The sequence below is a fragment of the Saimiri boliviensis genome, chromosome 2 (assembly GCF_048565385.1).
Source record: "Saimiri boliviensis isolate mSaiBol1 chromosome 2, mSaiBol1.pri, whole genome shotgun sequence".
Taxonomy (NCBI): Eukaryota; Metazoa; Chordata; class Mammalia; order Primates; family Cebidae; genus Saimiri; species Saimiri boliviensis.
Window position 1 is genome coordinate 200,426,215 of NC_133450.1, and position 26,599 is coordinate 200,452,813.

Consider the following 26,599-nt stretch of genomic DNA (forward strand, 5'->3'; position numbering starts at 1 on the left):
GCTTCGGGGGACAGAGACACTGCCTGACCTGTTCTTTTTGTGTGTGTACATTTTAAAGACTGATATATCACAGTTGTATGACTTAGTTTCTTTTTCTTTTTGATGTTAATTTTATTTTATTATTATTATTATTATTATTATTTTTTTTTTTTTGAGACGGAGTTTCGCTCTTGTTACCCAGGCTGGAGTGCAATGGCGCGATCTCGGCTCACCGCAACCTCTGCCTCCTGGGTTCAGGCAATTCTCCTGCCTCAGCCTCCTGAGTAGCTGGGATTACAGGCACACGCCACCATGCCCAGCTAATTTTTTGTATTTTTAGTAGAGACGGGGTTTCACCAAGTTGACCAGGATGGCCTCGATCTCTCGACCTCGTGATCCACCCGCCTCGGCCTCCCAAAGTGCTGGGATTACAAGCTTGAGCCACCGTGCCCGGCCTTATTTTATTATTATTATTTTGAGACAGAGTCTCACTCTGTCGCCCAGGCTGCAGTGCAGTGGCCTGATCTTGGCTCACTGCAACCTCTGCCTCCCAGATTCAAGTGATTCTCCTGCCTCGGCCTCCGAGTAGCTGGGACTACAGTGTGTGCCACCACATCCAGCTAATTTTTGTATTTTTAGTAGAGACGGGTTTCACCATGTTGACCAGGGTAGTTTCAAACTCCTGACCTCAAGTGATTTGCCTGCCTTCGCCTCCCAAAGTGTTGGGATTACAGGTGTGAGACACTGTGTCCAGCCATTATTTTCTTTTTTTTTTTTGAGACGGAGTTTCGCTCTTGTTACCCAGGCTGGAGTGCAATGGCGCGATCTCGGCTCACCGCAACCTCCACCTCCTGGGTTCAAGCAATTCTCCTGCCTCAGCCTCCTGAGTAGCTGGGATTACAGGCACGCGCCACCATGCCCAGCTAATTTTTTGTATTTTTAGTAGAGACGGGGTTTCACCGTGTTGACCAGGATGGTCTCGATCTCTCGACCTCGTGATCCACCCGCCTCGGCCTCCCAAATTGCTGGGATTACAGGCTTGAGCCACCGCGCCCGGCCTATTTTCTTTTTAATCATAGGGAAGTTTTTGGTTTTTTTTTTTGTTGTTTGAGACAACGTCTTGCTCTGTTACCCAGGCTGGAGTGCGGTGGTGCAATCATGGCTCACTGCAGCCTGGAACTCCCTGACTCAAGGAGTCCTCCTGCCTCGGCTTCCTGAGTAGCTGGGACCACAGGCATGTACCACCACATCTAGGTGATTTTTAAATTTTTTGTAGAAACAGAGTCTCACTGTGTCACCCAGGCTGGTCTTGAATTCTTGGGCTCGAGTAATCCTCCTGCCTCAGCCTCCCAAAGTGCTGGGGTTATAGGCATGAGCCACTGTATTGGCTGACTTACTTTTTTATTTTTTATTTTTGACCTGTCAGCAGGAAGTAACTGACTTACTTTTATTACAGAATGTAATACAGTTTGCTGGCACATAATAGGTATTCATTACATATTTGTTTAATACAAAAACCCCGTTTTACAGTTTTAAAAAAACTGTAATATAGGCTGGGCATGGTGGCTCACACCTGTAATCCCAGCACTTTGGGAGGCTGAGGTGGGCAGATCACATGAGGCCAGGAGTTCAAGACCAGCCTGGCCAACATGGAAACCCTGTCTCTACTAAAAAATAAATAAATAAATATATATATATATATATATATATATATATATATATATATATATAAATTAGGCTGGGCACAGTGGCTCATGCCTGAAATCCCAGCACTTTGGGAGGCTGAAGCGGGGGATCACCTGAGGTCAGGAGTTTGAGACCAACCTGGCCAACATGATAAAACCCCATGTCTACTAAAAATACAAAAAATTAGCTGAGCATGGTGGCTAGCACCTGTAATCCCAGCTACTCAGGAGGCTGAGGCAGGAGAATTGCTTGAACTCAGGAGGCAGAGGTTTCAGTGAGCCAAGATCACACCATTGAACTCCAGCCTGGGCAACAAGAGCAAAACTTGTTCTCAAAAAAAAAAAAAAGCATACATATGTTTGTGTGTGTGTGTGTGTGTGTGTATTTATCTATCTATATATGTGTGTATATGTGTATATAGGCCGGGTATAGCGGTATGCACATATAATCCTAGCTGCTAGGAACTGCTTGAACCTGGGAGGCAAAGGTTATAGTGAACCAAGATCTTGCCACTGCACTCCAGCCTGGGTGACAGAGCAAGAATCCATCTTAAAAAAAACAAGCAGGCCGGGCACAGTGGCTCAAGCCTGTAATCCCAGCACTTTGGGAGGCAGAGGCAGGTGGATCACGAGGTCAAGAGATCGAGACCATCCTGGTCAACATGGTGAAACCCCGTCTCTACTAAAAATACAAATAATTAGCTGGGCATGGTGGCGCGTGCCTGTAATCCCAGCCACTCGGGAGACTGAGGCAGGAGAATTGCCTGAACCCGGGAGGCGGAGGTTGCGGTGAGCTGAGACCGCGCCATTGCACTCCAGCCTGTGTAACAAGAGCAAAACTCCGTCTCAAAAAAAAAAAAAAAAAAAGCAAAACAAACAAACAAAAAGCTGCAGTATAGCGTGGTTAGATCTCAGCCAGTATCCCTGGAGCCCACTCAGGGGAGGAGGCCTGCTGTATGACTGCTCTATAAGTAGCCTATCCTCAGCTGTGTGTTCTTATCTCTGAGTCCAGAGCCACTGGATCAAGTTCCCCAGAGAGCAAACCTCTAACTTCTGTCCAGGCTGGGAGAAAAGCAGTCACCCAGCTGCATAGGGCTAGTGAGGAATCTTGGGGCCTAACTTCCTGTACATATCGGTGGTTGGATGGATGGATTTTCTAACTGCTTGTTTTTTATACATACATACATATATATATATGTAGGATGGAGTCTCAGTCTGTTTCCCAGACTGGAGTGCAGTGGCATGAGCTCAGCTCTGCAACCTCTGTCTCCCAGGTCCAAGCAATTCTCCTGCCTCAGCTTCCCTCCTAGCTGGAATTACAGGCATTTACCACCATACCTGGCTAATTTCTTTTCTTTTTCTTTCTTTTTTTGTGTATGTATATATATATATATATATATATATATATATATATATATATATATTTTTTTTTTTTTTTTTTTTTTTTTAGAAACTCGGTGTTTATTTTCCATGAATCTTGTATGTTAAGAGTCCACACAAGAACAGCTTAAGACCATTCAGTGGTTGCTCCTACCCATTCAGTGGCCTGAGCAGTGGGAGCTGCAGACCAGTCTTCTGTGGCAGGCTGGGCGCTCCAGTCTTCAGTGGGGAACTGCTGGATGGGCACAGAGGGCACCTGCACGCCTTCAGACCAGTCAGCAACCTCAGGCTGGGTAGCAGTGAACTCAGGAGCGGGAGCGGTCCACTCGCCCTGAAATTCCTCCTTGGTCACAGCCTTGTCAGCAGCAGCCTGCTCTTCATTTTCAGTCTCTTCAGGATCTCTGTAGAAGTAGAGATCAGGCATGACCTCCCACGGGTGTTCACGGGAAATGGTGCCACGCATGCGCAAAACCTCCCGAGCCAGCATCCACCACATCAAACCCACCGAGTGAGCTCCCTTGTTGTTGCATGGGATGGCAATGTCCACATAGCGCAGAGGAGAATCTGTGTTACACAGAGCAATGGTAGGTAGGTTAACATAAGACGCCTCCGTGAGAGGCTGGTGGTCAGCCCTGGGGTCAGTAACCACCAGCAGCCGTGGCTCCCGGAAGGCTGCCTGGATCTGGTTGGTGAAGGTTCCAGGAGTAAAGCGGCCAGCAATTGGAGTGGCTCCTGTGGCAGCAGCAAACTTCAGCACGGCCCTCTGGCCAGTATTCCTGGAGGATATGACACTGACATCAGCAGGGTTTTCAATGGCAACAATGGCACGAGCTGCCAAAAGCAGCTTCTCCCGGGTCCTCTTCAGATTTATGATGTAGATGCCATCACTTTTCCTTTTGTAGATATACTGTTCCATCTGGAAGTCAAGGTTGGTGCCACCTAAATGGGTTCCTGCTGCCAGGAACTTAAGGACATCCTCCTCTTTCATTTGCAGGACATCAAGGGCTCCGGACATTGTGAAAGTTTCCCTTTAAGTTACGACGGGAATCGTGAACAACGCCGTTTGGAGCCCTCAGCGGGTAGCGCGGAAAGGCTTTTGTGTATATTTTTAGTAGAGATGGAGTTTTGCTATGCTGGCCAGGCTGGTCTTGAATTCCCGACCTCAAGTTATCCGGCCACCTCGGCTTCCCAAAGTGCTGAGGTTACAGGCCTGAGCCACCACATCCAATCTATTATATGATTTTAATTAGTAATCTTGTGTACATCCCCTGTACGCACCACACTGTCTGAGTTTCCCGTTATCTGTACTTCCTGAGCCTTTCAGGGGTCTTGCTCCTTGAAATCAGCCCGCTTTGTTTTCTACTTTCTCTGATCCAGGTCTGGGGCCAATTGTCCATCTGCCTTATAGCTTTCACTTTGTCCTGGTGGGTTTTGCCTTTTCAATTTCTTTACTGTCATTTTAATGAGGTTTCAGAAGAGAATCTTAGAAAATATATTTACTTATAAAAGTACGCTTCATCAAAAATCCCTTCCTTAATTTCTTCTTTCTTTTTTTGAGACAGAATCTCACTCTGTCGCCCAGCCTGGAGTACAGTGGTGCAATCTCAGCTCACTGCAACCTCTGCCTCCTGGGTTCACGTGATTCTCCTGCCTCAGCTTCCAAACTATCTGGGACTACAGGCGTGTGCCATCACACTCTGCTAATTTTTGTAGTTTTTAATAGAGATGGGGTTTCACTATATGTTGACCAGGCTGGTCTTGTCTTCACATTACTTCTCCTGAGTTCATATGATCCACCCACCTTGGCCTCCAAAAGTGCTGGGATTATGGGCATGAGCCACCACACCTGGCCTATTATTTCGTTTTTTAAAGATGATTTTTTTTCTGGTTTCAAAAATTAATACATGCTTATTTAAAAAAAATAATATGTATAAATCAATGTGTATTTTTTTTAAATAGAATTTTTTATATATGGAACGCTTCACGAATTTGTGTGTCATTCTTGCACAGGGGCCATGCTAATCTTCTCTGTATCATTCCAATTTTAGTATATGTGCTGCCGAAGCAAGCACCAATGTGTATTTTAAATAAACTCCAAAGCCTACCTCCCCAGATATGACCACAATTCCGTTTGTTGTGTAAGTCTTCACATTTTTCATGCATATGTAAAAACAATACAATTTGATTTATTTATTTATTGACATAGGGTCTTGCTTTGTTGCCGGGGTTGGACTGCAGTGGCATGCTCACGGCTCACTGCAGCCTCTTCCTCCTGGGCTTAAGTGATCCTCCCACCTCAGTCTCTTGAGTAGCTGGGAACCCAGGATGTTGCCATCACATCTGGTTCATTACTTTTTGTAGAGATGAGTTCTCACTATGTTGCCCACACTGGTCTAGAACTCCTGACCTCAGGTGATCCACCCACCTCTACCTCTCAAAGTGCTGGGATTACAGGCATGAGCCACTGTGCCTGGCCTGACACTTCACTTTTATGAGCCCATCTACCTTTTGAAACCGGAAGCATGGGCCTCAGAAGAGGATGAGAACCAACATTAAAAAAAATTTTTTTTTTTAAATAAAAGACAGGTTTTCACCATGTTGGCCAGGATGCTCTCGAACTCCTGACCTCACGTGATCCACTTACCTTGGCCTCTGAAATTGCTGGGATTACAGGCGTGAACCACCATGCCCATCTGAGAACCAACATTTTAAAATAACTTTTAAAAAGCCTGAAACTTCCCTATATACTTTGCATATGTTATACCCAAAATAATCCTGCAAAGTTGGTATTATTATTATTTTATTAATGTTTAGAGTCAAGGTCTCATTCTGTTGTGCAGGCTGGAGTGCAGTGGCATGATCATAGCTCACAGCAGCCTCAAACACCTGGGCTCATGCGATCCTCTGCCTTCAACTTTCTGAGCAACTAGGACTTCAGGAAGCCACCACTAAGCCTGGCTAATTTTAAGAAACTTTTTGTAGAGATGAAGTCTCACAATGTTGCCCAGGCTGGTCCCAAACTCCTGGCCTCAAGCAATCCTTCTACCTCAGTCTCTCAAAGTGTTGAGATTGTAGGCATGATTCACTGTAACTGGCCTAAAGTCAGTATTATTAATTCCATTATATGGAGGAGGAAAGGAAAGAAGGGGAGATGAAGTTGATCAAATTAGTAATCTCTAGCCAGTCCTCAATAGATTTAGCACTGGGCAGTGTTCAAGTTGGATTTAAGAAGAGGCAGAGCTGAGTGCGGTGGCTCACGCCTATAATCCCAGCACTTTGGGAGGCCAAGGTGGACAGATCACAAGGTCAAGAGTTCAAGACCAGCCTGATCAACATGTTGAAACCTCATCTCTACTAAAAATAATAAAATTAGCTCGTCACAATGTAAAAACTGTCAAAAAAAAAAAAAAAATTAGCTGGGCGTAGTGGCACGTGGCTGTAATCTCAGCTACTCAGGAGGCTAAGGCAGGAGAATCGCTTGAACCTGGGAGGGGGAGGTGGCGGTAAGCTGAGATTGCACCACTGCACTCCAGCCTGGGTAACAGAGCAGAACTCTGTCTCAAAAAAAAAAAAAAAAAAAAAGAAGAAGAAGAAGATGCAGAGTGAGGCTGGGCACGCGGTGGCTCATGCCTGTAATCCCAGCCCTTTGGGAGGCCAAAGAGGGTGGATCATGCGGTCAGGAGTTTGAGACCATCCTGGCCAGCATGCTGTAACCCCATTTCTACTAAAAATGCAAAAATTAGCCGTGCATAGTGGCGCATACCTGTAATCCCAGCTACTCGGGAGGCTGAGGCAGGAGAATCGCTTGACCCCAGGAGGCAGAGGTTGCAGTGAGCCGAGATTGCACCACGGCACTCCAGCCTGGGTGACAGAGAGAGACTCTGTCTCAAAAAAAAAGAGGCAGAGTGGTATCAGTATCACCAGTCTGCCCCACATGGGTAAGGGAGAGATTTTTCTGGCAAGACTGAAGACATTCTGATACTCTCCTTTCTCTAACATACACTAACTCAGGTGTCAGAGTAATTTAGGCATAAGAGTCAGTGAAAACACTTTCTCAAGACACTGTCTAGCTGTCTCAGGATCTTGTCCTGCTCAGGCTTGAGCACAAGTAGAACACAATCCTTGCTGGCTGGGCCCTGTTCTGGAATGACTGAGCTGTCCAGCATGGCCAGTGTGTAAATGTCAAGTAAACACCAAATTCAAGTGCAATTTAACTATTGTGCTGGGACTGTTTGTTTTAGATATAATAGCAGGAAAGGAGAAGGAGAGGGAGGGGAGAAGTACATATCACTTCACAAGGCAAAACATGAGTATCACGAGCCCTCCCTTGGCCAACTTGAATTTTGAGAGACCAATATCAAATAAATAAAAAGCCTGCACTCCATGCTGCAAAAATAAGCATGTCCACTTGCTTAAAAAAAAGATTTTTTGGATGAGGGAACATTTTCCAGTCAATCACCCTGCAGCAAAGGCATCCTGTTGAATTTGTGACTCACAGGCTCTCTGTCAATAGACGGAGTCAGCCCAACGTTATGACTTCACTGGGAGATGAAGCAAAAGCTGGGAGATGAGGCAGGACCAGCTTTAAAACAAGGCTCTAAGCAGCTCAGACAACAAATACCAAAAGAAACACTGACTACTCACAGGCTGGGTAATTGCATTTGTTGCTTCTTTTTCTTTATTTCTTTTATTTTTATTTTTTTGTTGTTTTTCATTTTTTATTTCTTTTTAGAGATGGGGTTTCACCATGTTGTCCAGAATGGTCTTGAACTCCTGACCTCAGCTGATCCACCCGCCTCGGCCTCCCAAAGTGCTGGAATTACAGGTGTGAGCCACCATGCCCAGCCCTTCTTTTTCTTTATTTCTTTATTTTTTATTTTTATTATTATTTTTAGAGACAGGGTCTTGCTATGTTGCCCAGGCTGGAGTGCAGTGGCTATTCACAGGCGCGATCCCACTACGGATCAGCGTGGGAGTATTCACCTGCTCTGTTTCCAACCTGGGCCAGTTCACCCCTCCTTAGGCAACCTGGTGGTCCCCCGCTCCCTAGAGATCACCATATTGATGTCGAACTTAGTGCAGACAGCTGATTGGCATAGCACACTGAATAGCTGGGACACTATAGGCACATGCCACTGCACCTGGCCTTTTTCTTTATTTCTTGCTTGTCTCCTAGAAAAGAACCAATCTGACTTTGGCTTCATCCTTTCGTTGCCATTAACACTGATGGAGGACACAGTTATTGTCAGGGCTATGACTTTGCCTGGTGCCCCATATACATTGTTATCTCATTCTGTTCTCATGGCAATTCTATAAGGTAGGTGGTATTTGTATTATTAAATTAATTAATTAATTAATTATTTTGAGATGGAGTCTCCATCTATTGCCCAGGTTGGAGTGCTATGGTGCAATTTTGGCTCACCGCCTCTGCCTCCCGGGTTCAAGCAATTCTCCCTACCTCAGCCTCCCGAGTAGCTGGGATTACAGGTGCCCACTACCACACCTGGCTAATTTTTGTATTTTTTAGTAGAGATGGGGTTTCACCCTGTTGGTCAGGCTGGTGTTGAACTCCTGACCTTGTGATCCACCCGCTTTGGCCTTCCAAAGCACTGGGATTGCAGGTGTGAGCCACTGTGCCCGGCCTATTTATTTTAAGAGGCAGGATCTTGCTTTGTTGCCCAGGCTGGAGCAAAGTGGGCACAATCATTGCTCATTGTAACCTCAAACTCTTGGGACTCAAGCAGTCCCCCCACCTCAGCCTCCCAAGTAGCTGGGACTACAGTCACGTGCCACCATGCCTGGCTAATTTTTCAATTTTTTCTTTTTTTTTTAAGGCAGAGACTCGCTCTGTTGCCCAGGCTGGAGTACAGCGGTGAGATCTTAGCTCACTGCAACCTCTGCCTCCTGGGTTCAAAAGATTCTCTTCTCTCAGCCTCCTGAGTAGCTGGGACTACAGGCACCTGCCGCCACAACTGGCTAATTTTTGTATTTTTAACAGAGACGAAGTTTCACCATATTGGCCAGGCTGGTCTGGAACTCCTGACCTTGTGATCCGCCTGTATCGTCATCCCAAAGTTCTGGGATTACAGACATGAGCTACTGCACCTGGCCTAATTTTTTAATTTTTAGTAAAGACGGAGTCTCGCTTTGTTTCCCAGGCTAGTCTCAAACTCCTAGTTTCAAGCAGTCCTCCTGCTTAGGCCTCCTAAAGTGCTGGGATTTCAGGTATGAGCCACTGCACCTGGCCTGTATTATTTTATATGAGAATAATTGAGGCCCATAGAGGTTAGGTAACTTTGTAAGCTTCTGCTTAAGGATGCTCACCCAGTTCTCCCTGGCTTCAATTTCAAATTTTGTGTGATTTTCGGACTGCCTCCTATTTTTGTTATCCTACTGTAAGCCAGACGTGTACCTTTGCACTAGGTTCTCACCAATAAATCAGACATAGTTCTTACCCTCAAAGAGCTTGGGGCCAGCCAGAATACTCTTGTCTTGGTGTTCAAGACCTGTGTGACACAATCAGTTTAGGTTGCCTGTAAACCAGTTAATATTTAAGATAGTACCAACAGACTCGCTGCTATTTGCAGGTATCTCAGGAATGCCTGTGGGGATAGAAAAGCCACTAAGAGCTGGGCGCGGTGGCTCAAGCCTGTAATCCCAGCACTTCGGGAGGCCGAGGCGGGTGGATCACCTGAGGTCAGGAGTTCAAGGCCAGCCTGGTCATCATGGTGAAACCACATCTTTAAAAATTAAAAAAAAAAAAAAAAAAAAAAAAAAACTATTGAGGTTCTGAATTTTCTACACAAAGACAGATGAAAATTGAAAACTGACTGTCACCCAGGCTGGAGTGTATCAGGGTGATCTCGGCTCACTTCAACCATTGCCTCCCAGGTTCAAGTGATTCTCCTGACTCAGCCTTCCGAGTACCTGGGGCTACAGGTGTGTGCCACCACACCTGGCTAATTTTTGTATTTTTAGTAGAGACAGGGTTTACTATGTTGGCCAGGCCGGTCTTGAACTCCTGCTCTTGTGATCCGCCCACCACTTTGGTCTCCCAAAGTGCTAAGATTACAGCTGTGAGCCACCCCACCCGGCCAAAAAAATGGACTTTGATGTGTGCTTAAAGTCTACAGGTGGGTTGGTGAGTCTCAGACAAAGATTAAGTACAGCTTTGAGGCTGTGACTTCACGATAGAGACACAGGGTGCAGAATGGATTGAGGCTCTCATACACAAATCCAATCCACTGTTAAGATTGTCTCTTTCTAACCTCTGGACTTTGATGAAAAAAAAAAAAAAAAAAAAAAAAGATTGTCACTCTTGGCAGGGTGCAGTGGGTGATGCCTGTAATCCCAGCACTTTGGGAGGCCTAAGCAGGTGGATCCCCTGAGGTCTCCTAACCAGCCTGACCAGGTCTCGACACTAGCCTGGCCAACATGGTGAAACCCTATCTCTACTAAAAATACAAAAATTAGCTGGGCATGGTGGTGGGCACCTATAATCCCAGCTCCTCTGGAGGCTGCTGCAGGAGAATTGCTCAAACCCAGGAAGTGGAGTTTGCAGTGAGCCAAGATCACACCACTGCTCTCCAGCCTTGGTGACAGAGCAAGACTATCTCAAAAAAGAAAGATTGTCACTTGTGTATTTGGACCCAACATATGAAAGGTGCTGACTGTGATACCTAGACACAGGACAGGTGGGGGATACTTAATCTCAGCTCTGGACCTTCCTGAAGGTATGATTGTGACATAGCCCGTAAAGGCAGGGCTCTTCATCTGTGGCAAGAGGAGGAAGAGAAGCAAGTCTTTGTGCTCAAAAGTGTCAGGATTTATCTGGATGGCTAAGTTAGTTCTTATTTTGGACAGAAGGCTTCTGCCTAGAAATTCTATTAGTTTTTTTTTGTTTGTTTGTTTGTTTGTTTTTCCTGTGCTTAAGCAATCCTTCTATCTCGGCCTCCCAAAGTGTTGGGATTACAGGCATCAACCACTGCACCTGTCCCAGCCTAAACAGTCTCACATCGGAAATGTAAAGAGCAGTGGACCAGCTGGCTCTCAAGGCTGGGACATTCTATCTCCTTAGCTTTTCTTGCAACTCTGCTGAAAATTGAGCTCATAAAGTAGTTTTGATCCTGAAAAAACAAAAACAAAAACAGAAACTGTTGTCTTCTTCAACAAAAGGAGTTCTTAAAGTGGCTTTGCCTTTATTTTAGTATGACACCAATTCTTTCTCCTTTGTTTTTATTGTCTCAGAGTTCTCCCAGTTCTAAGAAGCTGTCAGCATATATAATATATTCCCTAGTTACCTCAGTCCCTTTCAAGTTTCAGTCCTTAAAAGTTTTCTTCTTAATGGTTGAGAAAATTCTTGAAAGGACACAGTCAATAAGGCTTTGCTGGGATATCCTTCTTAAAAATTTATTTTGGCTCTGTGTTGTTTGTCAAGGCTTCAGAGAGCCCTGCAAGTGAGAGTACTCCGTTTACCATTTTGAATTTCTCCCCTTCTAGTTGGCCAATACCGTGTTTCCACTGTAATCCGCCTGAAAAACAAACAGGAAAGTTTACACTGGTCTCTGTGTCAACCATCTGCACCTGCAATTATCTCTACAACAATGTAAGAGCTGGAAGACCAACTCTGGGGTGTGTGTGTGTGTGTGTGTGTGTGTGTGTGTATGTGATATTTTGGGAGCACCAGCTATGTGTCTGGCTCAGGGTTGGGCATTGGGAACACCAATGGCGAACAAAGACAGATGAGATCTGGCCAGGCGTGGTGGCTCACCCCTGTAATGCCAACACTTTGGGAGGCCAAGGTGGGAGGACCACCTGAGATCAGGAGTTTGAGACCAGCCTGATTAACATGGAGAAACCCCATCTCTACTAAAAAATACAAAATTAGCCAGGCATGGTGGTACATGCCTGTAATCCCAGCTACTTGGGAGGCTGAGGCAGGAGAATCACTTGAACCCAGAGGCAGAGGTTGCAGTGAGCCGAGATTGTGCCATTGCACTCCAGCCTGGGCAACAAGAGCAAAACTGCATCTCAAAAAAAAAAAAAAAAAAAAAAAAAAAAAAAAAAAAAAGATATATATGATTCCTGCTCCCAGGAGCTTATAGTCTGTTGCCAGAAGAAAGACATTAATCAAATAATCATAAAACTAGACTGCAATCACTGCTCTGAGGGAGGATACACAGCATAGCAAAGCTTGTCATAGGGAAAACTAACCTAGTTAGGGTTTCTTTTCTTCTTCTTCTTCTTCTTCTTCTTCTTCTTCTTCTTCTTCTTCTTCTTCTTCTTCTTCTTCTTCTTCTTCTTCTTCTTCTTCTTTTTTTTTTTTAAAGAGACGGGGTCTCGCTATGTTGCCGAGGCTGGAGTGCAGTGGCTGTTCATAGGCGCGATCCCACTACTGATCAGCACAAGAGTTTTTTTTTTTTTTTTTTGAGACGGAGTTTCGCTCTTGTTACCCAGGCTGGAGTGCAATGGCGCGATCTCGGCTCACCGCAACCTCCGCCTCCTGGGTTCAGGCAATTCTCCTGCCTCAGCCTCCTGAGTAGCTGGGATTACAGGCATGTGCCACCATGCCCAGCTAATTTTTTGTATTTTTAGTAGAGACGGGGTTTCACCATGTTGACCAGGATGGTCTCGATCTCTCGCCCTCGTGATCCACCCGCCTCGGCCTCCCAAAGTGCTGGGATTACAGGCTTGAGCCACCGCGTCCAGCCAGCACGAGAGTTTTGATCTGCTCCGTTTCCGACCTGGGCTGGTTCACCCCTCCTTAGGTAACCTGGTGGTCCTCCGCTCCCGGGAGGTCACTATATTGATATCAAACTTAGTGCAGACACCTGATCGGCATAGCACACCACAACCCGGAACTCCTGAACTCAAGTGGTCCTCCAGCCTCAGCCTCCCGAGTAGCCGGGGCTACAGGCACAGGCCACTGCACCCAGCCCTAGTTAGGGTTTCTAAGGAGAGTAGTGGGAAGAGGAAAGTCATGTTCTCTTTGTGACCTCTGAGTGCTGATACATGATTAAGACAAGCATTTGTGCCCTTTTATTTCTAAATCTAATATGGTCACCATGATTTTTTTTTTTTTTGAAACAGAGTCTTGCTCTGTCACCCAGGCTGGAGTGCAGTGGCATGATCTTGGCTCACTGCAACCTCCGCCTCCTGGGTTCAAGCAATTCTCCTGCCTCAGCTTCCCCACTAGCTGGGACTACAGGCACGTGCCACCATGCCCAGCTAATTTTTTCGTACTTTCAGTAGAAACAGAGATTCACATTGTTGGCCAGGATGATCTTGATCTCCAGAACTCAGGGCACAGAGATAAAAACAGACATTGGCTAGGAGACAAACCCTGAAAGAAATTGTAATGCAAGGTGCCAAGTGTGACACTAGTAAGGGGTGTGCAAGGATGCCTAGGAGCCCAGAGGCACAGGGCATTGGTTCTGCTCGAGGTGCGCCTGGCAGATATGGAAGAGGCATGGTGTCCAGGCAAAACAACACAAACAAGCCATGGAGATAGGAGAGAATAGGGTATGTGGGTGGACCAGGATAAAATCCAGGGGGGCAGCACAGAGGGTGTAGGTACAGTAAGTAAATCTTGGGAAAACACATTTGAGGGGGCCAGTGTCACAACTTCTCCTAAATCAAATAGTTGCTCAAGCTGGTCGAAGTCGCTCATGCCTGAAATCCCAGCACTTTGGGAGGCTGAGGTGGATGGATCACCGGAGGTTGGGAGTTCAAGACCAGCCTGACCAACATGGAGAAACCCCGTCTTTACTAAAAATACAAAAAATTAGCCGAGCATGGTGGCACATGCCTATAATTCCAGCTACTCCAGAGGTGAGACAGGAGAATTGCTTGAACCCGGGAGGTGGATGTTGCGGTGAGCTGAGATTGCACCATTGCACTCCAGCCTGGGCAAAAGAGCGAAACTCTGTCTCAAAAAATATAAAAAAATTAAAATAAAAAAATAGTTGCACAAGCCCCACATGTTAAAGCTGTCTTTTCTACAACTTCAGTGATCCTGGAACTATGTTCAGTTTTTTGGCACAGGCATGTTGACTAGTCATATTATGATAATATTTTTCTTTAAATCCACTCATTTTTAAAATATTTTGAAACTTTAGCTGGGTGTGGTGGCTCACGCCTGTAATCCCAGCACTTTGGGAGGCTGAGGTGGGCTGATCATGAGGTCAGGAGATCAAAACCATCCTGGCTAACACAGTAAAATCCCATCTCTACTTAAAAAAAAAAAAAAAAAAAAATAGCCAGGCACGGTGGCATGTGCCTGTAGTCCCAGCTACTCAGGAGGCTGAGGCAGGAGAATCGCTTGGACTCAGGAGGTGGAGGTTGCAGTGAGCTGGTATCAAGCCATTGCACTTCAGCCTGGGTGACAAAGTGAGACTCTGTCTCAAAAAAAAAAAAAAAAGAAAGAAACTTTAAAACACATTTAATAATAATATGTGTAATATCACAGTTTGGATATGCTAGCTCAGTATTTTATTAAGTATAATATAATAAATGCTTAACAATTAAAATAATAAATATTACCCTATGTGCCACATGAAATCACCTTGAGTCCCATCAGTGGTATTCCTTGATTTAAAAAAAAAAATTATACCAGGCATAATGTGTCACACCTGTAATCCCAGCATTTTGGGAGGGTGAGGCAGGAGAATCACTTGGGACCATGTGTTCAAGACCAACATAGCGAGACCCCATCTAAAAAAAGAAAAAAAGATTCTGACTGGGCGCGGTGGCTCAAGCCTGTAATCCCAGCACTTTGGGAGGCCGAGGCAGGTGGATCACGAGGTCAAGAGATCGAGACCATCCTGGTCCACATGGTGAAACCCTGTCTCTACTAAAGATACAAAAAATTAGCTGGGCATGGTGGAACATGCCTGTAATCCCAGCTACTCAGGAGGCTGAGACAGGAGAATTGCCTGAACCCAGGAGGCGGAGGTTGCGGTGAGCCGAGATGGCGCCATTGAACTCCAGCCTGGGTAACAAGAGCGAAACCCCGTCTCAAAAAAAAAAAAAAAAAAAAATTCTACTACAATTCTAGGACGGTATAGATGTTAAAAACAAAAAGCTCATTACTTTTTTCCATCACTCATGTATTATATTTAGTGATTGAACAAAATCTTTTCAACCTAAACAGCTGGTTTGTATGACTAGCAGATGAAGACCATTGTATCTTCCTGCCTTTGGGCCAAGACTCTCTTTTCATCTTATTTTGTCCAATTTCTGTAGTGCTGAAAAGAATGCACTGTCGGTACTAATGAAAACCCACTGCGTACCTCCTCCCATGGTTTCTGACGGTGTATCTTGTGATGGGTCAGTTGCCTGGTTTTCATTGCTGTGAACACTTTTAATCAAAAGGAAGGGGCCAGGCGCGGTGGCTCAAGCCTGTAATCCCAGCACTTTAGGAGGTCGAGGCGGGTGGATCACGAGGTCAAGACATTGAGACCATCCTGGTCAATATGGTGAAACCCCGTCTCTACTAAAAATACAAAAAAGTAGCTGGGCATGGTGGCACATGCCTGTAATCCGAGCTACTCAGGAGGCTGAGACAGGAGAATTGCCTGAACCCAGGAGGCGGAGGTTGCGGTGAGCCGAGATCGCACCATTGCACTCCAGCCTGGGTAACAAGAGCAAAACTTCGTCTCAAAAAAAAAAAAAAAAAAAAGGAAGGTAACCTGAGGTCAGGAGTTTGAGACCAGCCTGACCAATATAGAGAAATCTCATCTCTACTAAAAGTACAAAATTAGCCAGGCATGGTGGCGTCTGCCTGTAATCCCAGCTACTCAGAAGGCTGAGGCAGGAGAATCACTTGAATCCTGGAGGCGGAGGCTGCAGTGAGCTAAGATTGCACCATTGCGCTCCAGCCTGGGCAACAAGATCGAAACTCCATCTTTAAATAAATAAATAAATGGCAGGTAATTTGCAATATTAAGCATGTCTTCTCTGAATTAATCCTCAAAACAACTCGGCCGGGCGCGGTGGCTCAAGCCTGTAATCCCAGCACTTTGGGAGGCTGAGGCGGGTGGATCACAAGGTCGAGAGATCGAGACCATCCTGGTCAACATGGTGAAACCCCGTCTCTACTAAAAATACAAAAAATAAGCTGGGCATGGTGGCGCGTGCCCTGTAATCCCAGCTACTCAGGAGGCTGAGACAGGAGAATTGCCTGAACCCAGGAGGCGGGGGTTGCGGTGAGCCGAGATCGTGCCATTGCACTCCAGCCTGGGTAACAAGAGCGAAACTCCGTCTCAAAAAAAAAAAAAAAAAAAAAAAAAACAACTCTACAGCAGTAGTGGAGAAAGCCCTATTTTACAGATAAAGACATGAGGGCTCAGATAGATCCAAGTGACTGCCCCTCTTAGTGCTGTGTGACCAGCCAGAGATGGGGTGAATTTTAGAATTGTTTGATTTGAAGCCTGGGAGTCTCTTTGGCTTGTAACTGACTGCATTCATTTGGGCTGACCCTTTTCCCCATCCATTTAACAGACATTTTCTGAATGCCGGTTATGTAGAAGGTACTCTGCTATATGATGGGAGATTCAGAGATAAGTATAAATGCTATAAGCTGTGCTATCAAGATCTGTATAACCATCAGGTACAGTAACTCAGGCCTGTAATTCCACTACTTTGGGAAGCTAAGGTGGGCAGATCACTTTAGGTCAGGAGTTCGAGACCAGCCTGGGCAACATGGTGAAAGCCCCTCTCTACTAGAAATGCAAAAATTAGGCTGGGTACAGTGGCTGATATGTGGAATCTCAGCACTTTGGGAGGACGAGGCAGGTGGATCACTTGAGGTCAGGAGTTTGAGTCCAGCCTGGCCAACATGTTGAAACCCTGTCTACTAAAAATACAAAAAATCAGCAGGTGTGGTGGCGTGTGCCTGTAATCCCAACTACTCAGGGGGCTGAGGCAGGAGAATCACTTGAACCTGGGAGGTGAAGGTTGTAGTGAGTCGAGATAGTGCCACTCACTCCAGCCTGGACAATAGACTGAGACTTCGTCTCAAAAATAAAATAAAAGTGTTACAGCTCTTTTAGAATTTGTCTAGCAGCCTTTCCGGGTTTTGCTGGAAAGCCCATAAAAAATAAATAAAACAAAATAAAAGCACAAAAATTAGCCAGATGTGGTGGCATGCACTTGTGGTTTCACTACTAAGGGGATAGAGACGGGAGGATCACCTGAGCCTTGGGAGGTCAAGACTGCAGTGAGCTGTGATCATGCCACTATATTCCAGTCTGGGTGACAGAGTGAGATATTGTCTCAACAATAACAAAAGGCTGGGCACAGTGGCTCATGTCTGTAATTGCAGCACTTTGGGAGGCTGAGTCGGGAGGATAACCTGAGGTCAGGAGTTTGAGACCACCCTGATCAACATGGTGAAACCGCATCTGTACAAAATACAAAAAATTAGCCGGGCGCGGTGGCTCAAGCCTGTAATCCCAGCACTTTGGGAGGCCGAGGCGGGTGGATCACGAGGTCAAGAGATCGAGACCATCCTGGTCAACATGGTGAAACCCCGTCTCTACTAAAGGTGCAAAAAATTAGCTGGGCATGGTGGCGCGTGCCTGTAATCCCAGCTACTCCGGAGGCTGAGGCAGGAGAATTGCCTGAACCCAGGAGGCGGAGGTTGCGGTGAGCCGAGATCGCGCCATTGCACTCCAGCCTGGGTAACAAGACCGAAACTCCGTCTCAAAAAAAAAAAAAAAAAAAAAAAAATACAAAAAATTAGCTGGGCGTGGTAGTCCATGCCTGTAATCCCAGCTACTTGGGAGGCTGAGGCAGGAGAATCACTTGAACCCAGGAGGCAGAGGTTGCAGTGAGCTGAGACTATACCATTGTACTCCAGCCTGTGCAACAAGAATGAAACTCCATCTCAAAAAAGAAAAAAAAAAAAAAAAAAAAAAAAAGGCCAGGTACTGTGGCTCACACCTGTAATCCCAGCACTTTGGGAGGCTGAGGAGGGTAGATCACTTGAGGTCAGGGATTCGACACCAGCTTGGCCAACAGGAGGCTGAAGCAGGAAAATTGCTTGAGCCTAGGAGGCAGAGGTTGCAGTGAGCCAAGATGGTGACATTGCACTCTAGCCTGAGTGACAGACTGAGACTCCCTCTCAAAAAAAAAAAGAAAAAAAGAAAAAAGAAAAAAAAGGAAAAAAAGAAGTTTCCACCTCCTTCCTGGGAGAGTCAATTATAAATGGTTATATTAAAAAATTAATATTGGCCGGGCGTGGTGGCTCACACCTGTAATCCAAGCACTTTGGAGGCCAAGGCGGGCAGATCACCTGAGGTCGGAAGTTCAAGACCAGCCTGACCAACATAGTGAAACCCCATCTTAAAAATAAATAAATAAATAAATAAATAAATAAATAAAATGAAGAAAAAAATTAATTTTGTTTTAACTTATACAGACACTGTAAGAAATTCAAATGGTTTATGGAATGTCAAAGATAAAAAATAAAACCTTTTTAAACTCTTACTCCCAAATCATAAACCTGTTCTTCCAATGAAGCCAGCACAAATAGCTTCTTCATATTTTTACTTCACTCTGCCACTCTACAAATGATTTGAAGTGACTCACAGTGAAGAATATGTTTTCTTTTCCATCATAAAGTTAATAATATAGAAATAGAAAACCAAGTCATTAAAAAAAGAAGGAAACTAGCATGTGATATAGTTGCTATGATTGAGCATCACATCTTAGCAACTTAGCTTCCTGGCAGCCAAGACAAAAAGGGAACAAGCTAAGTTCCGTAGCCCTCATTATCGGAAAGGAAGAAGTCCATTGTTATTTTGGTCCTTAAATCTTAAGTTCACTTCTCACCTGGAAGCCCACAGAGGGACATTGATAGACACAATAATTAATGTTTTTGGCAACAGCCTTACCACAAATGCCAATTTTTGTCTACCCTTTCTTGTGAAGGCCTTTAATTAAGGTCAAGGGCTTCACACTGAAGCAGACATCAGTGAGGGCTTGGCTAACCTAGTTTAACTACTGTCTGTAACCCAAAGCAGAGAGGAATCAGAAGCTAGTTAGCACTACAAGTGAACTATAGAAAATCTCAAGAGGATCATGCAATTACAGTTGTCCCTTGATATTCATGGGGGATTGGATGCTCAAGTTCCTTATATAAAATGACATAGTATTTGCATATAACCTATGCAAACATCCTCTTGTATAATTTAAACCACCTCTACACTACTTACAATACCTAATAATACAGTGTAAATGCTTTTTTTGTTATACTGTATTTTTTGGATTTGTATGATTTTTTTTTTTTTTTTTTTTTTGAGACAGAGTTTCACTCTTGTTACCCAGGCTGGAGTGCAATGGCACGATCTCGGCTCACTGCAACCTCCGCCTCCTGGGTTCAGGCAATTCTCCTGCCTCAGCCTCCTGAGTAGCTGGGATTACAGGCACGCACCACCATGCCCAGCTAATTTTTTGTATTTTTAGTAGAGACGGGGTTTCACCATGTTGACCAGGATGGTCTCGATCTCTCGACCTCGTGATCCACCCACCTTGGCCTCCCAAAGTGCTGGGATTACAGGCTTGAGCCACCGCGCCCGGCTGTATGATTTTTTTTTAACTTTTTTTTTTTTGAGACAGAGTTTCATTCTTGTTACCCAGGCTGGAGTGCATGGCACGATCTCAGCTCACCTCCACCTCCTGGATTCAAGCAATTCTCCCGCCTCAGCCTCCCGAGGAAGCACAGAAGGATGGCCTTTCCCTTTACTCTCTTCTCTGTCTATTGACTCCTACTCCTCCAACTCCAGCCCAAAGGCTTTCTCCTTTGTGAAGGCTCTCCCCATTGCCCAACTTGCAAATTCAGCCCTCTGGCCCTCCACATCCACAGGTTCTGAATCTCTGTGGATGGAAAGTATTCAGTTGGAAAAAACAATTTAAGAAAACCAGCACAATAATACAAAATAAGAAAAATAGAAACCAAATAGAAACAATCAGATAGCTGGGACTATATAGTCTCGAGTAGCTGGAACTACAGGCATGCACCACCATGCCCAGCTAATTTTTGTATTTTTAGTAGAGACGGGGTCCTTTTTTTTTTTTTTTTTTAAGATGGGGTTTCACCATGATGGCCAGGCTGGTCTTGAACGCCTGACCTCAGGTGATCCACCCACCTCGGACTCGCAAAGTGCTAGGATTACAGGCGTGAGCCACCACGCCCTGCCTGTGTGGTTTTTAATTGTTGTATTTTGTTGTTGTTGTTTCTAAAAAATTATCTCTGTCGGTTGTGGTGGCTCACATTTGTAATCCTAGCACTTCAGTAGGTCAAGGTGAGCAGTATCGCTCGAGTGCAGGAGTTTGAGACCAGCTTGAGCAACATGGTGAAACCCCTCCTGCTGTTGGTTCTACAAAAAATACAAGTTAAGTGGGCCTGTGCCTATAGTTTCAGCTACTTGGCAGGCTGAGGTGGGAGGCCCACTTGATCCGGGGAGGTGGAGGTTGCAGCGACCTGAGATTGCGCCACTGCATACTAGCCTGGGTGGCAGAGCAAGACCCTGTCTCAAACATAAATAAATAAATAATAAAAAAAAAAAAAAGAAAAAGAAAAAATTATCTGTAGGTTTCTTATCCCGCTTAATACATTATAAATGCTATCTGATTGTTATAGTGTCTTGGTTTCTGTTTGCCTTATTTTTTATTATTGTGCTGGTTTTCTTAAATTGTTTTTCTCCCATGGAATACTTTCCATCCACAGAGATTCAGAACCTGTGGAGGTGGAGGGCCAGAGGCTGAATTTGCAAGTTGGGCAATGGGGAGAGCCTTCACAAAGGAGAAAGTCTTTGAGCTGGAGTTGGAGGAGTAGGAGTCAATAGACAGAGAAGAGAGTAAAGGGCAAGGCCATCCTTCCAGGTTTAGGACACAAGTAAAAAGGCACGGAGAAATGAAAGGGCTTGGCCTGTTTGGAGGATGTCAAGCTGTCTGGGGTTGAGAGAAAGAGGATTCTAGCAAGGCTTCCGTTAAAGAGGCTGGATTTGCTGCTTGGACATTTTCTAGCTCTTCTGAGACAACTTTTTGTTGAGTTAAGCGAAAATGAATGAAAATCAGATGGACCATATTTCTCTTGAGTACACATGGGCTTAAAAACGTAGGGGAAAAAGAACTTGACAGAATGTGTCTTGGCTTTTGCCAAACCCAAAGTATTTGAAAAATCACACAGTACACATCTCGAACCCAAAAACATGCTTGGATTCTCCCATCCCTAATTGCAGCTGCAGCCATTTAATAAAATGAATTGTGTACAAGAAAATGGGGTCTGAATGGAGGGAGTCTCATTAAAGAGAATGACTGATGTAGGGCTGTTGACTGGTGCCCTTGAGAAAGTATGTATGTCATTGTCCTTACAGAAAAAGAGAGAGGGCCAATGTAGAGCTTGCTAACCACGCTATCGAATTGCCGAATTGTGCTCCCTTGTAGAGAACAACTAAAAACTAAAACATTATTTAACTTTATTGTATCATGTATAGAAAGAATTCAGCATCTCTTGTTTCTCTCCCACTCGGTTTCTCAGTTTTATATTCTGGAGTATGAAATGTAACAATGAAAAGAAACATGTTTTGCATCAGTCTCAGTTCACATAAATGGAGACCAAATGGGAGATGGTGGAAATAGAGCAAGATCGCTAATATTAGGCGTCCCCAAACTTTTTACACAGGGGGCCAGTTCACTGTCCCTCAGACCGTTGGAGGGCTGCCACATACTGTGCTCCTCTCACTGACCACCAATGAAAGAGGTGCCCCTTCCTGAAGTGCGGCGGGGGCTGGGTAAATGGCCTCAGGGGGCTGCATGCGGCCTACGGGCCGTAATCTGGGGACGCCTGACTAATATGCTATTTTTTTTTTTTAAGACAGGGTTTCACCATGTTGATCAGGCTGGTCTTGAACTCCCGACCTCAGTTGATCCACCCACCTTGGCCTCCAAAGTGCTTGGATTACAGGCGTAAGCCACCACGCCCGGCCCGCTAATATGCTATTTATTCCCATTCAAAACTCTTGGCTTAAGCTTCATGGACATTGAAAAGTGGAAAAAATCTGAGGCCCAGAAAGGTTAACTGATTTGTCCATGGTCCACAGTTGGATAGTTGTAAAACTGGGACTCAGACTGGGACCTCTGATTCTTGTTCTTTCATGGCAAACACATTTTTGTTGTTGTCTTTGCAGGAAGAGGGTCAGGTACTAGATGTCCCAGAGATTCCTCCAGCTTAACATGTTCCTAATATTTTTACCCCACACCATCTTGTGTCCCTCAGTTTCTGATCTTAGTAACACTGTCACCTCTGGGTAACTCACTCCAGAATCCTGGGAGTTCCTCTTGACTGCTCTTTCTCCCTCATACCTCTTATTTAAATAATCTTCCAGGCCAGGCACAGTGGCTCACTCCTGTAATCCCAGCACCTTGGGAGGCTGAGGCAGGTGGATCACTGAGGTTAGGAGTTCGAGACCAGCCTGGCCAACATGGTGAAACCCCGTCTTAAAAATAAATAAATAAATAAATAAATAATCAATCTTCTAGTTGGACTGATCTTCCTTTCTAAATATTTCTTAAATATGCCACTTTCTCTCTCTAGTCCTATGTTCACTGACCTCGTTTTGACCCTAGTTGTTTTTCTCTCGCTCTTCCACTTAAAAACAAAACAAAACCGGCCAGGTATGGTGGCTCACGCTTGTAACCCCAGCACTTTGAGAGGGCAAGGCAGGGGAATTGCCTGAGTCCAGGAGTTTGAGACCAGCCTGGGCAATATGGTGAAACCCTGTCTGTACAAAACACACAGAAATTAGCCAGGCATGGTGGTGTGCACCTATAGTCCCAGTTACTGGGGGGCTGAGGAAGGAGGATGGCTTGAGCCCAGGAGGTTGAGGCTGCAGTGAGCCAAGACTGTGCCACTGGGTGATAGACTTTGTCTCAAAAAACAAAAAAACAAAAAAACAAAAAAACCCACAAGCTGAGTGAGGTGGTTCACGCCTATAATCCTAGCACTTTGGGAAGCTGAGGCAGGCGGATCACCTGAGGTCAGGAATTTGAGACCAGCCTGGCCAACATAGTGAAACCCCGTCTCTACTAAAAATACGAAAAATTAGCTGGGCATGGTGGCAGGCACCTGTAATCAATCCCAGCTACTTGGGAGTCTGAGCCAGGAGAATCACTTGAACCTGGGAGGTGGAGGTTTCAGTGAGCGGAGATCGAGCCATTGCACTCCAGCCTGGATGACAAGTGTGAAACTCCGTCTCAAAAAAAAAAAAAACCTCACAAAAAACAAAGCCAACAATACTTTATATTCTGAATTTATTCTGCCAATTTATTTTTTGTTTTATCTTCATTAACCTAGATTATTGCAACATTCCCTAAGCAGCCCTCCTGCCTGGGAACCATTCTCCACACTGTTGCCGGAATGATTATTTTAGTTTGCAGATAACCTGTCTCTGCCCATCCTTGGTGCCCCTCTATGGCAGCATCCAACTCTAAAAAGACTGGTCCTTGCTATGCCTCCATGACTCATCTCTTGCTCTTTCCAATCTCAAACTTTATACTGAGCCCCATGACACCTTGAGGCCTCTCGAGCAAGGCAGGCTGCTTTTCATGTTTGTTTGCTTGTGATTATTGTTTGCTTGCTTTCCCCCTCTTTTGTTTTTACCTCTGTGCCTTTGTTCATCCTGAGCCCTCCACTGCCAATGCCCTTCCCATCCATCCCGTACTGCGCCACAGAGTTTTCATCCTCAGCATCTGGCGTGAAAACCGGCATAATGTAGATATTCAATAACATGTTTACTGGATAAGAACATTCTTGATTTAGGAGCACAGTCCAAGATGCTCATTCACTCATTCATTCACTCACTCCTTCCTTCATCTGCATGATCCTACTTAATCTTTGGAGAAAGCCCATAGATAACGTGCCATTCATGTGATACACAATGGTGTAAGTTGTGCCATTGTAACTGCTGCTGCAATATTATGTCAACATTGTAGTGGTTGGTAAATAGCCACCATCCTGAGACCACTGAATGCCCCCTACCACACTAGCTCCTCTCCTGGAGTGCTCTGGTCCTCCCAATGATCCAGCTCCTAAAGGGTTAACTTTGCCTTGCCCTTACCCCACCAGGAATCTATTGTAGTACCTGTTGCCTTGTTCTCCTGCCAGCTGGATTGTTATATGTGCACCGTCACTTCTGCCTGTAGGAAGGATTTCACAGATTCTATTTTATTTCTGAAGCTTGGAGAGGTTAAGCGACTTACCAAGATCACTCAGCAAGCTCCTGGTTCCCCTGTCCGCGAATTCAGAGCTCTTTCTAGGACACACTGAAGGCTTCTTCTCCCGTCTGTGTCTGTTCTATTCCTTGTGATGTTGAAGGTCTTGGCTGACCAGAACCTGCCCCAGTTTTGACACACTCCTCTGTGCACAGGGTGAGGCTCAGGGTAGCCAAATGTCAGGGCTTGAGTACTGCCTCCTACATTTACCTAAACTTAAAATACAGCACCAAGCAATGAGGTCTTTCTTTTTTTTCCCCATGTGAAGGGGTATGTGTGTGTGTGTGTGTGTGTGTGTGTGTGTTTTGCAAATTCAAGATCAGCCAAATTAAATTTTAGTTCAACTTGTTCAAACAAAATTATATTCACTTGGAGACACAGTGGGATGTTTCTGGCCTGATGAATAATTACTTTCCTTAGGTTATAACTGTTTCCCCTTCTCTCTTTCTTCATAAAAGAAAGTCCCTTTTCCTGCTGGGGCTTCACTGAGGGGGAGTGGGGCTGCTGGAGACACAGCAGAGAGCACAATATTCATTGCTGTTTTTGGACATGGGACCCAAAAGTTTACCCATAAATAAAAACACACTTCTAAGGGCCAAGGTTTTGTGCTCTGACGTTCATAGTCTCAGCTTGATCCTGCTGAACAACGGAGGATTTTAAACACCTAATATCTACCTCTTATCTTCCTGACAGCAACCCCTACTCCTTGTCCTTTTTTTTTTTTTTTTTTTTTTTTTTGGACAGAATCTCACTCTGTCACTCAGGCTGGAGTGCAGTGGCACAATCTCAGCTCACTGCAACTTCTGCCGCCCAGGTTTAAGTGATTCCTGCCTCAGCCTCCTGAGTAGCTGGGATCACAGGTGTGCACCACTGAGCCTGGCTAATTTTTGTATTTTTAGCAGCACAGTGGCTCATGCCTGTAATCCTCTTTTCTCTTGGGAGGCCAGATCTTCTTCTGCAGCCCAATGCTGCTTGCTTACCTCCACCTCTTCCTGAATGAACTTCTACCAGTGCAGCCTTGCTACCGCCCTGTCATTCTGGAAGCCTTAGACGTGTAAGAGAAGTCCAGGGCAATATAGAAATGACACCCAGCCATGGCGACTCATGCTCATAATCCTAGCACTTTTGAAGGCTGAACCAGGAGGATCACTCGAGCCCAGGAGATTGAGACCAGCCTTGGCAACACAGAGAGACCTTGTCTCTATTCAAAAAAATTATATAGCCACACAATTATTATGCAATTATTTTCCAATTAAAACAAAATTTTAAAATGCATTGGCAGGCTGCATTTAAGGAAATATGATATATAAGAACATGATTCTGCTGGGCACAGTGGCTCACTCCTGTAATCCCAGCACTTTCGGAGGCAGAGGCAGGAGGATCGCTTGAGGCCAGGAGCTTGAGACTAGTCTGGGTAACACTGAGAAACCCCATCTCTATTTAATTAAAAAATTTGTTTAAAAAATTAAAAAAAAGTAGAAGTTTCACAGTGAGAACAATGCCCAGGTTTTCTCCCTCTAGAAGATCTGTCCCTGGGAAGTCAGAGTGTGACCTGGACGTTACCTCGTGGGCCTGGAATCCAGGCAGGCTGGTTACAGGCCTTCACTGTTCAAAGGTATCAGTCCCAAGCAACCTGCCCTGTGCATCCTGCTACTGGGAGGGGAAGGCTCGAAAGAGGGTGAAGATTCCTCTTTCCTGAACAAGACTGGATCAGCTATAGGTCTTGCCAAATCTTGCCCTAGACTACCTAGTGCCCTGTTTCTTTGCTGACCTCATCTCCTCCTCCCTACTTGCAAAGTCCCTTCCAGCACTGGCCTCTTCACTGTTGCTCCAGTGTTCCAGGCCTCCTCCTATCCTGTCTTTTGCTTGTCTGGGTTCCTTTACCTAGAATACTCTTCCCCAGACATACAAACAGTGAATTTCATCAACCTCAAGTCTTGCCTTAGTACCAAGTTCTTCCATAGTTAGCCTTTTAAAAATTGCAGGCCAGGCACGGTGGCTCATTCCTATAATCCCAGCACGTTGGGAGGCCAAGACAGGCAGATCACAAGGTCAGGAGTTCGAGACCAGCCTGGACAATATGGTAAAACCTCATCTCTACTAAAAATACAAAACTTAGCTGGGCATGGTGGCAGGCGCCTGTAGTCCCAGCTATTCAGGAGTCTGAGGCAGAAGAATCACTTGAACCTGGGAGGCAGAGGTTACAGTAAGCCGAGATTGAGCCACTGCACTACAGCCTTGGTGACAGAGCAAGACTCCGTCTCAAAAATAAATAAATA

General features: G+C 45.2%; 1 protein-coding gene and 2 non-coding genes across 3 annotated transcripts; 1 reads left to right on the forward strand and 2 right to left on the reverse strand.

The window, feature by feature from the left end:
* Positions 1-3,087: 3,087 nt before the first annotated feature.
* On the reverse strand, positions 3,088-4,131 carry LOC120366333 (small ribosomal subunit protein uS2-like). The gene has a single exon (XM_039474742.2). It carries the CDS (start codon positions 4,057-4,059, stop codon positions 3,172-3,174), a length of 888 nt encoding a protein of 295 aa, XP_039330676.2. The 5' UTR covers positions 4,060-4,131; the 3' UTR covers positions 3,088-3,171.
* An 878-nt stretch (positions 4,132-5,009) lies between these two features.
* LOC120366434 (U6 spliceosomal RNA) lies at positions 5,010-5,116 on the reverse strand. The gene has a single exon (XR_005581101.1). It is a non-coding gene; the product is annotated as a U6 spliceosomal RNA (small nuclear RNA).
* An 11,959-nt stretch (positions 5,117-17,075) lies between these two features.
* Positions 17,076-17,137, forward strand: LOC120366474 (U7 small nuclear RNA). The gene has a single exon (XR_005581131.1). It is a non-coding gene; the product is annotated as a U7 small nuclear RNA (small nuclear RNA).
* Positions 17,138-26,599: the final 9,462 nt, after the last annotated feature.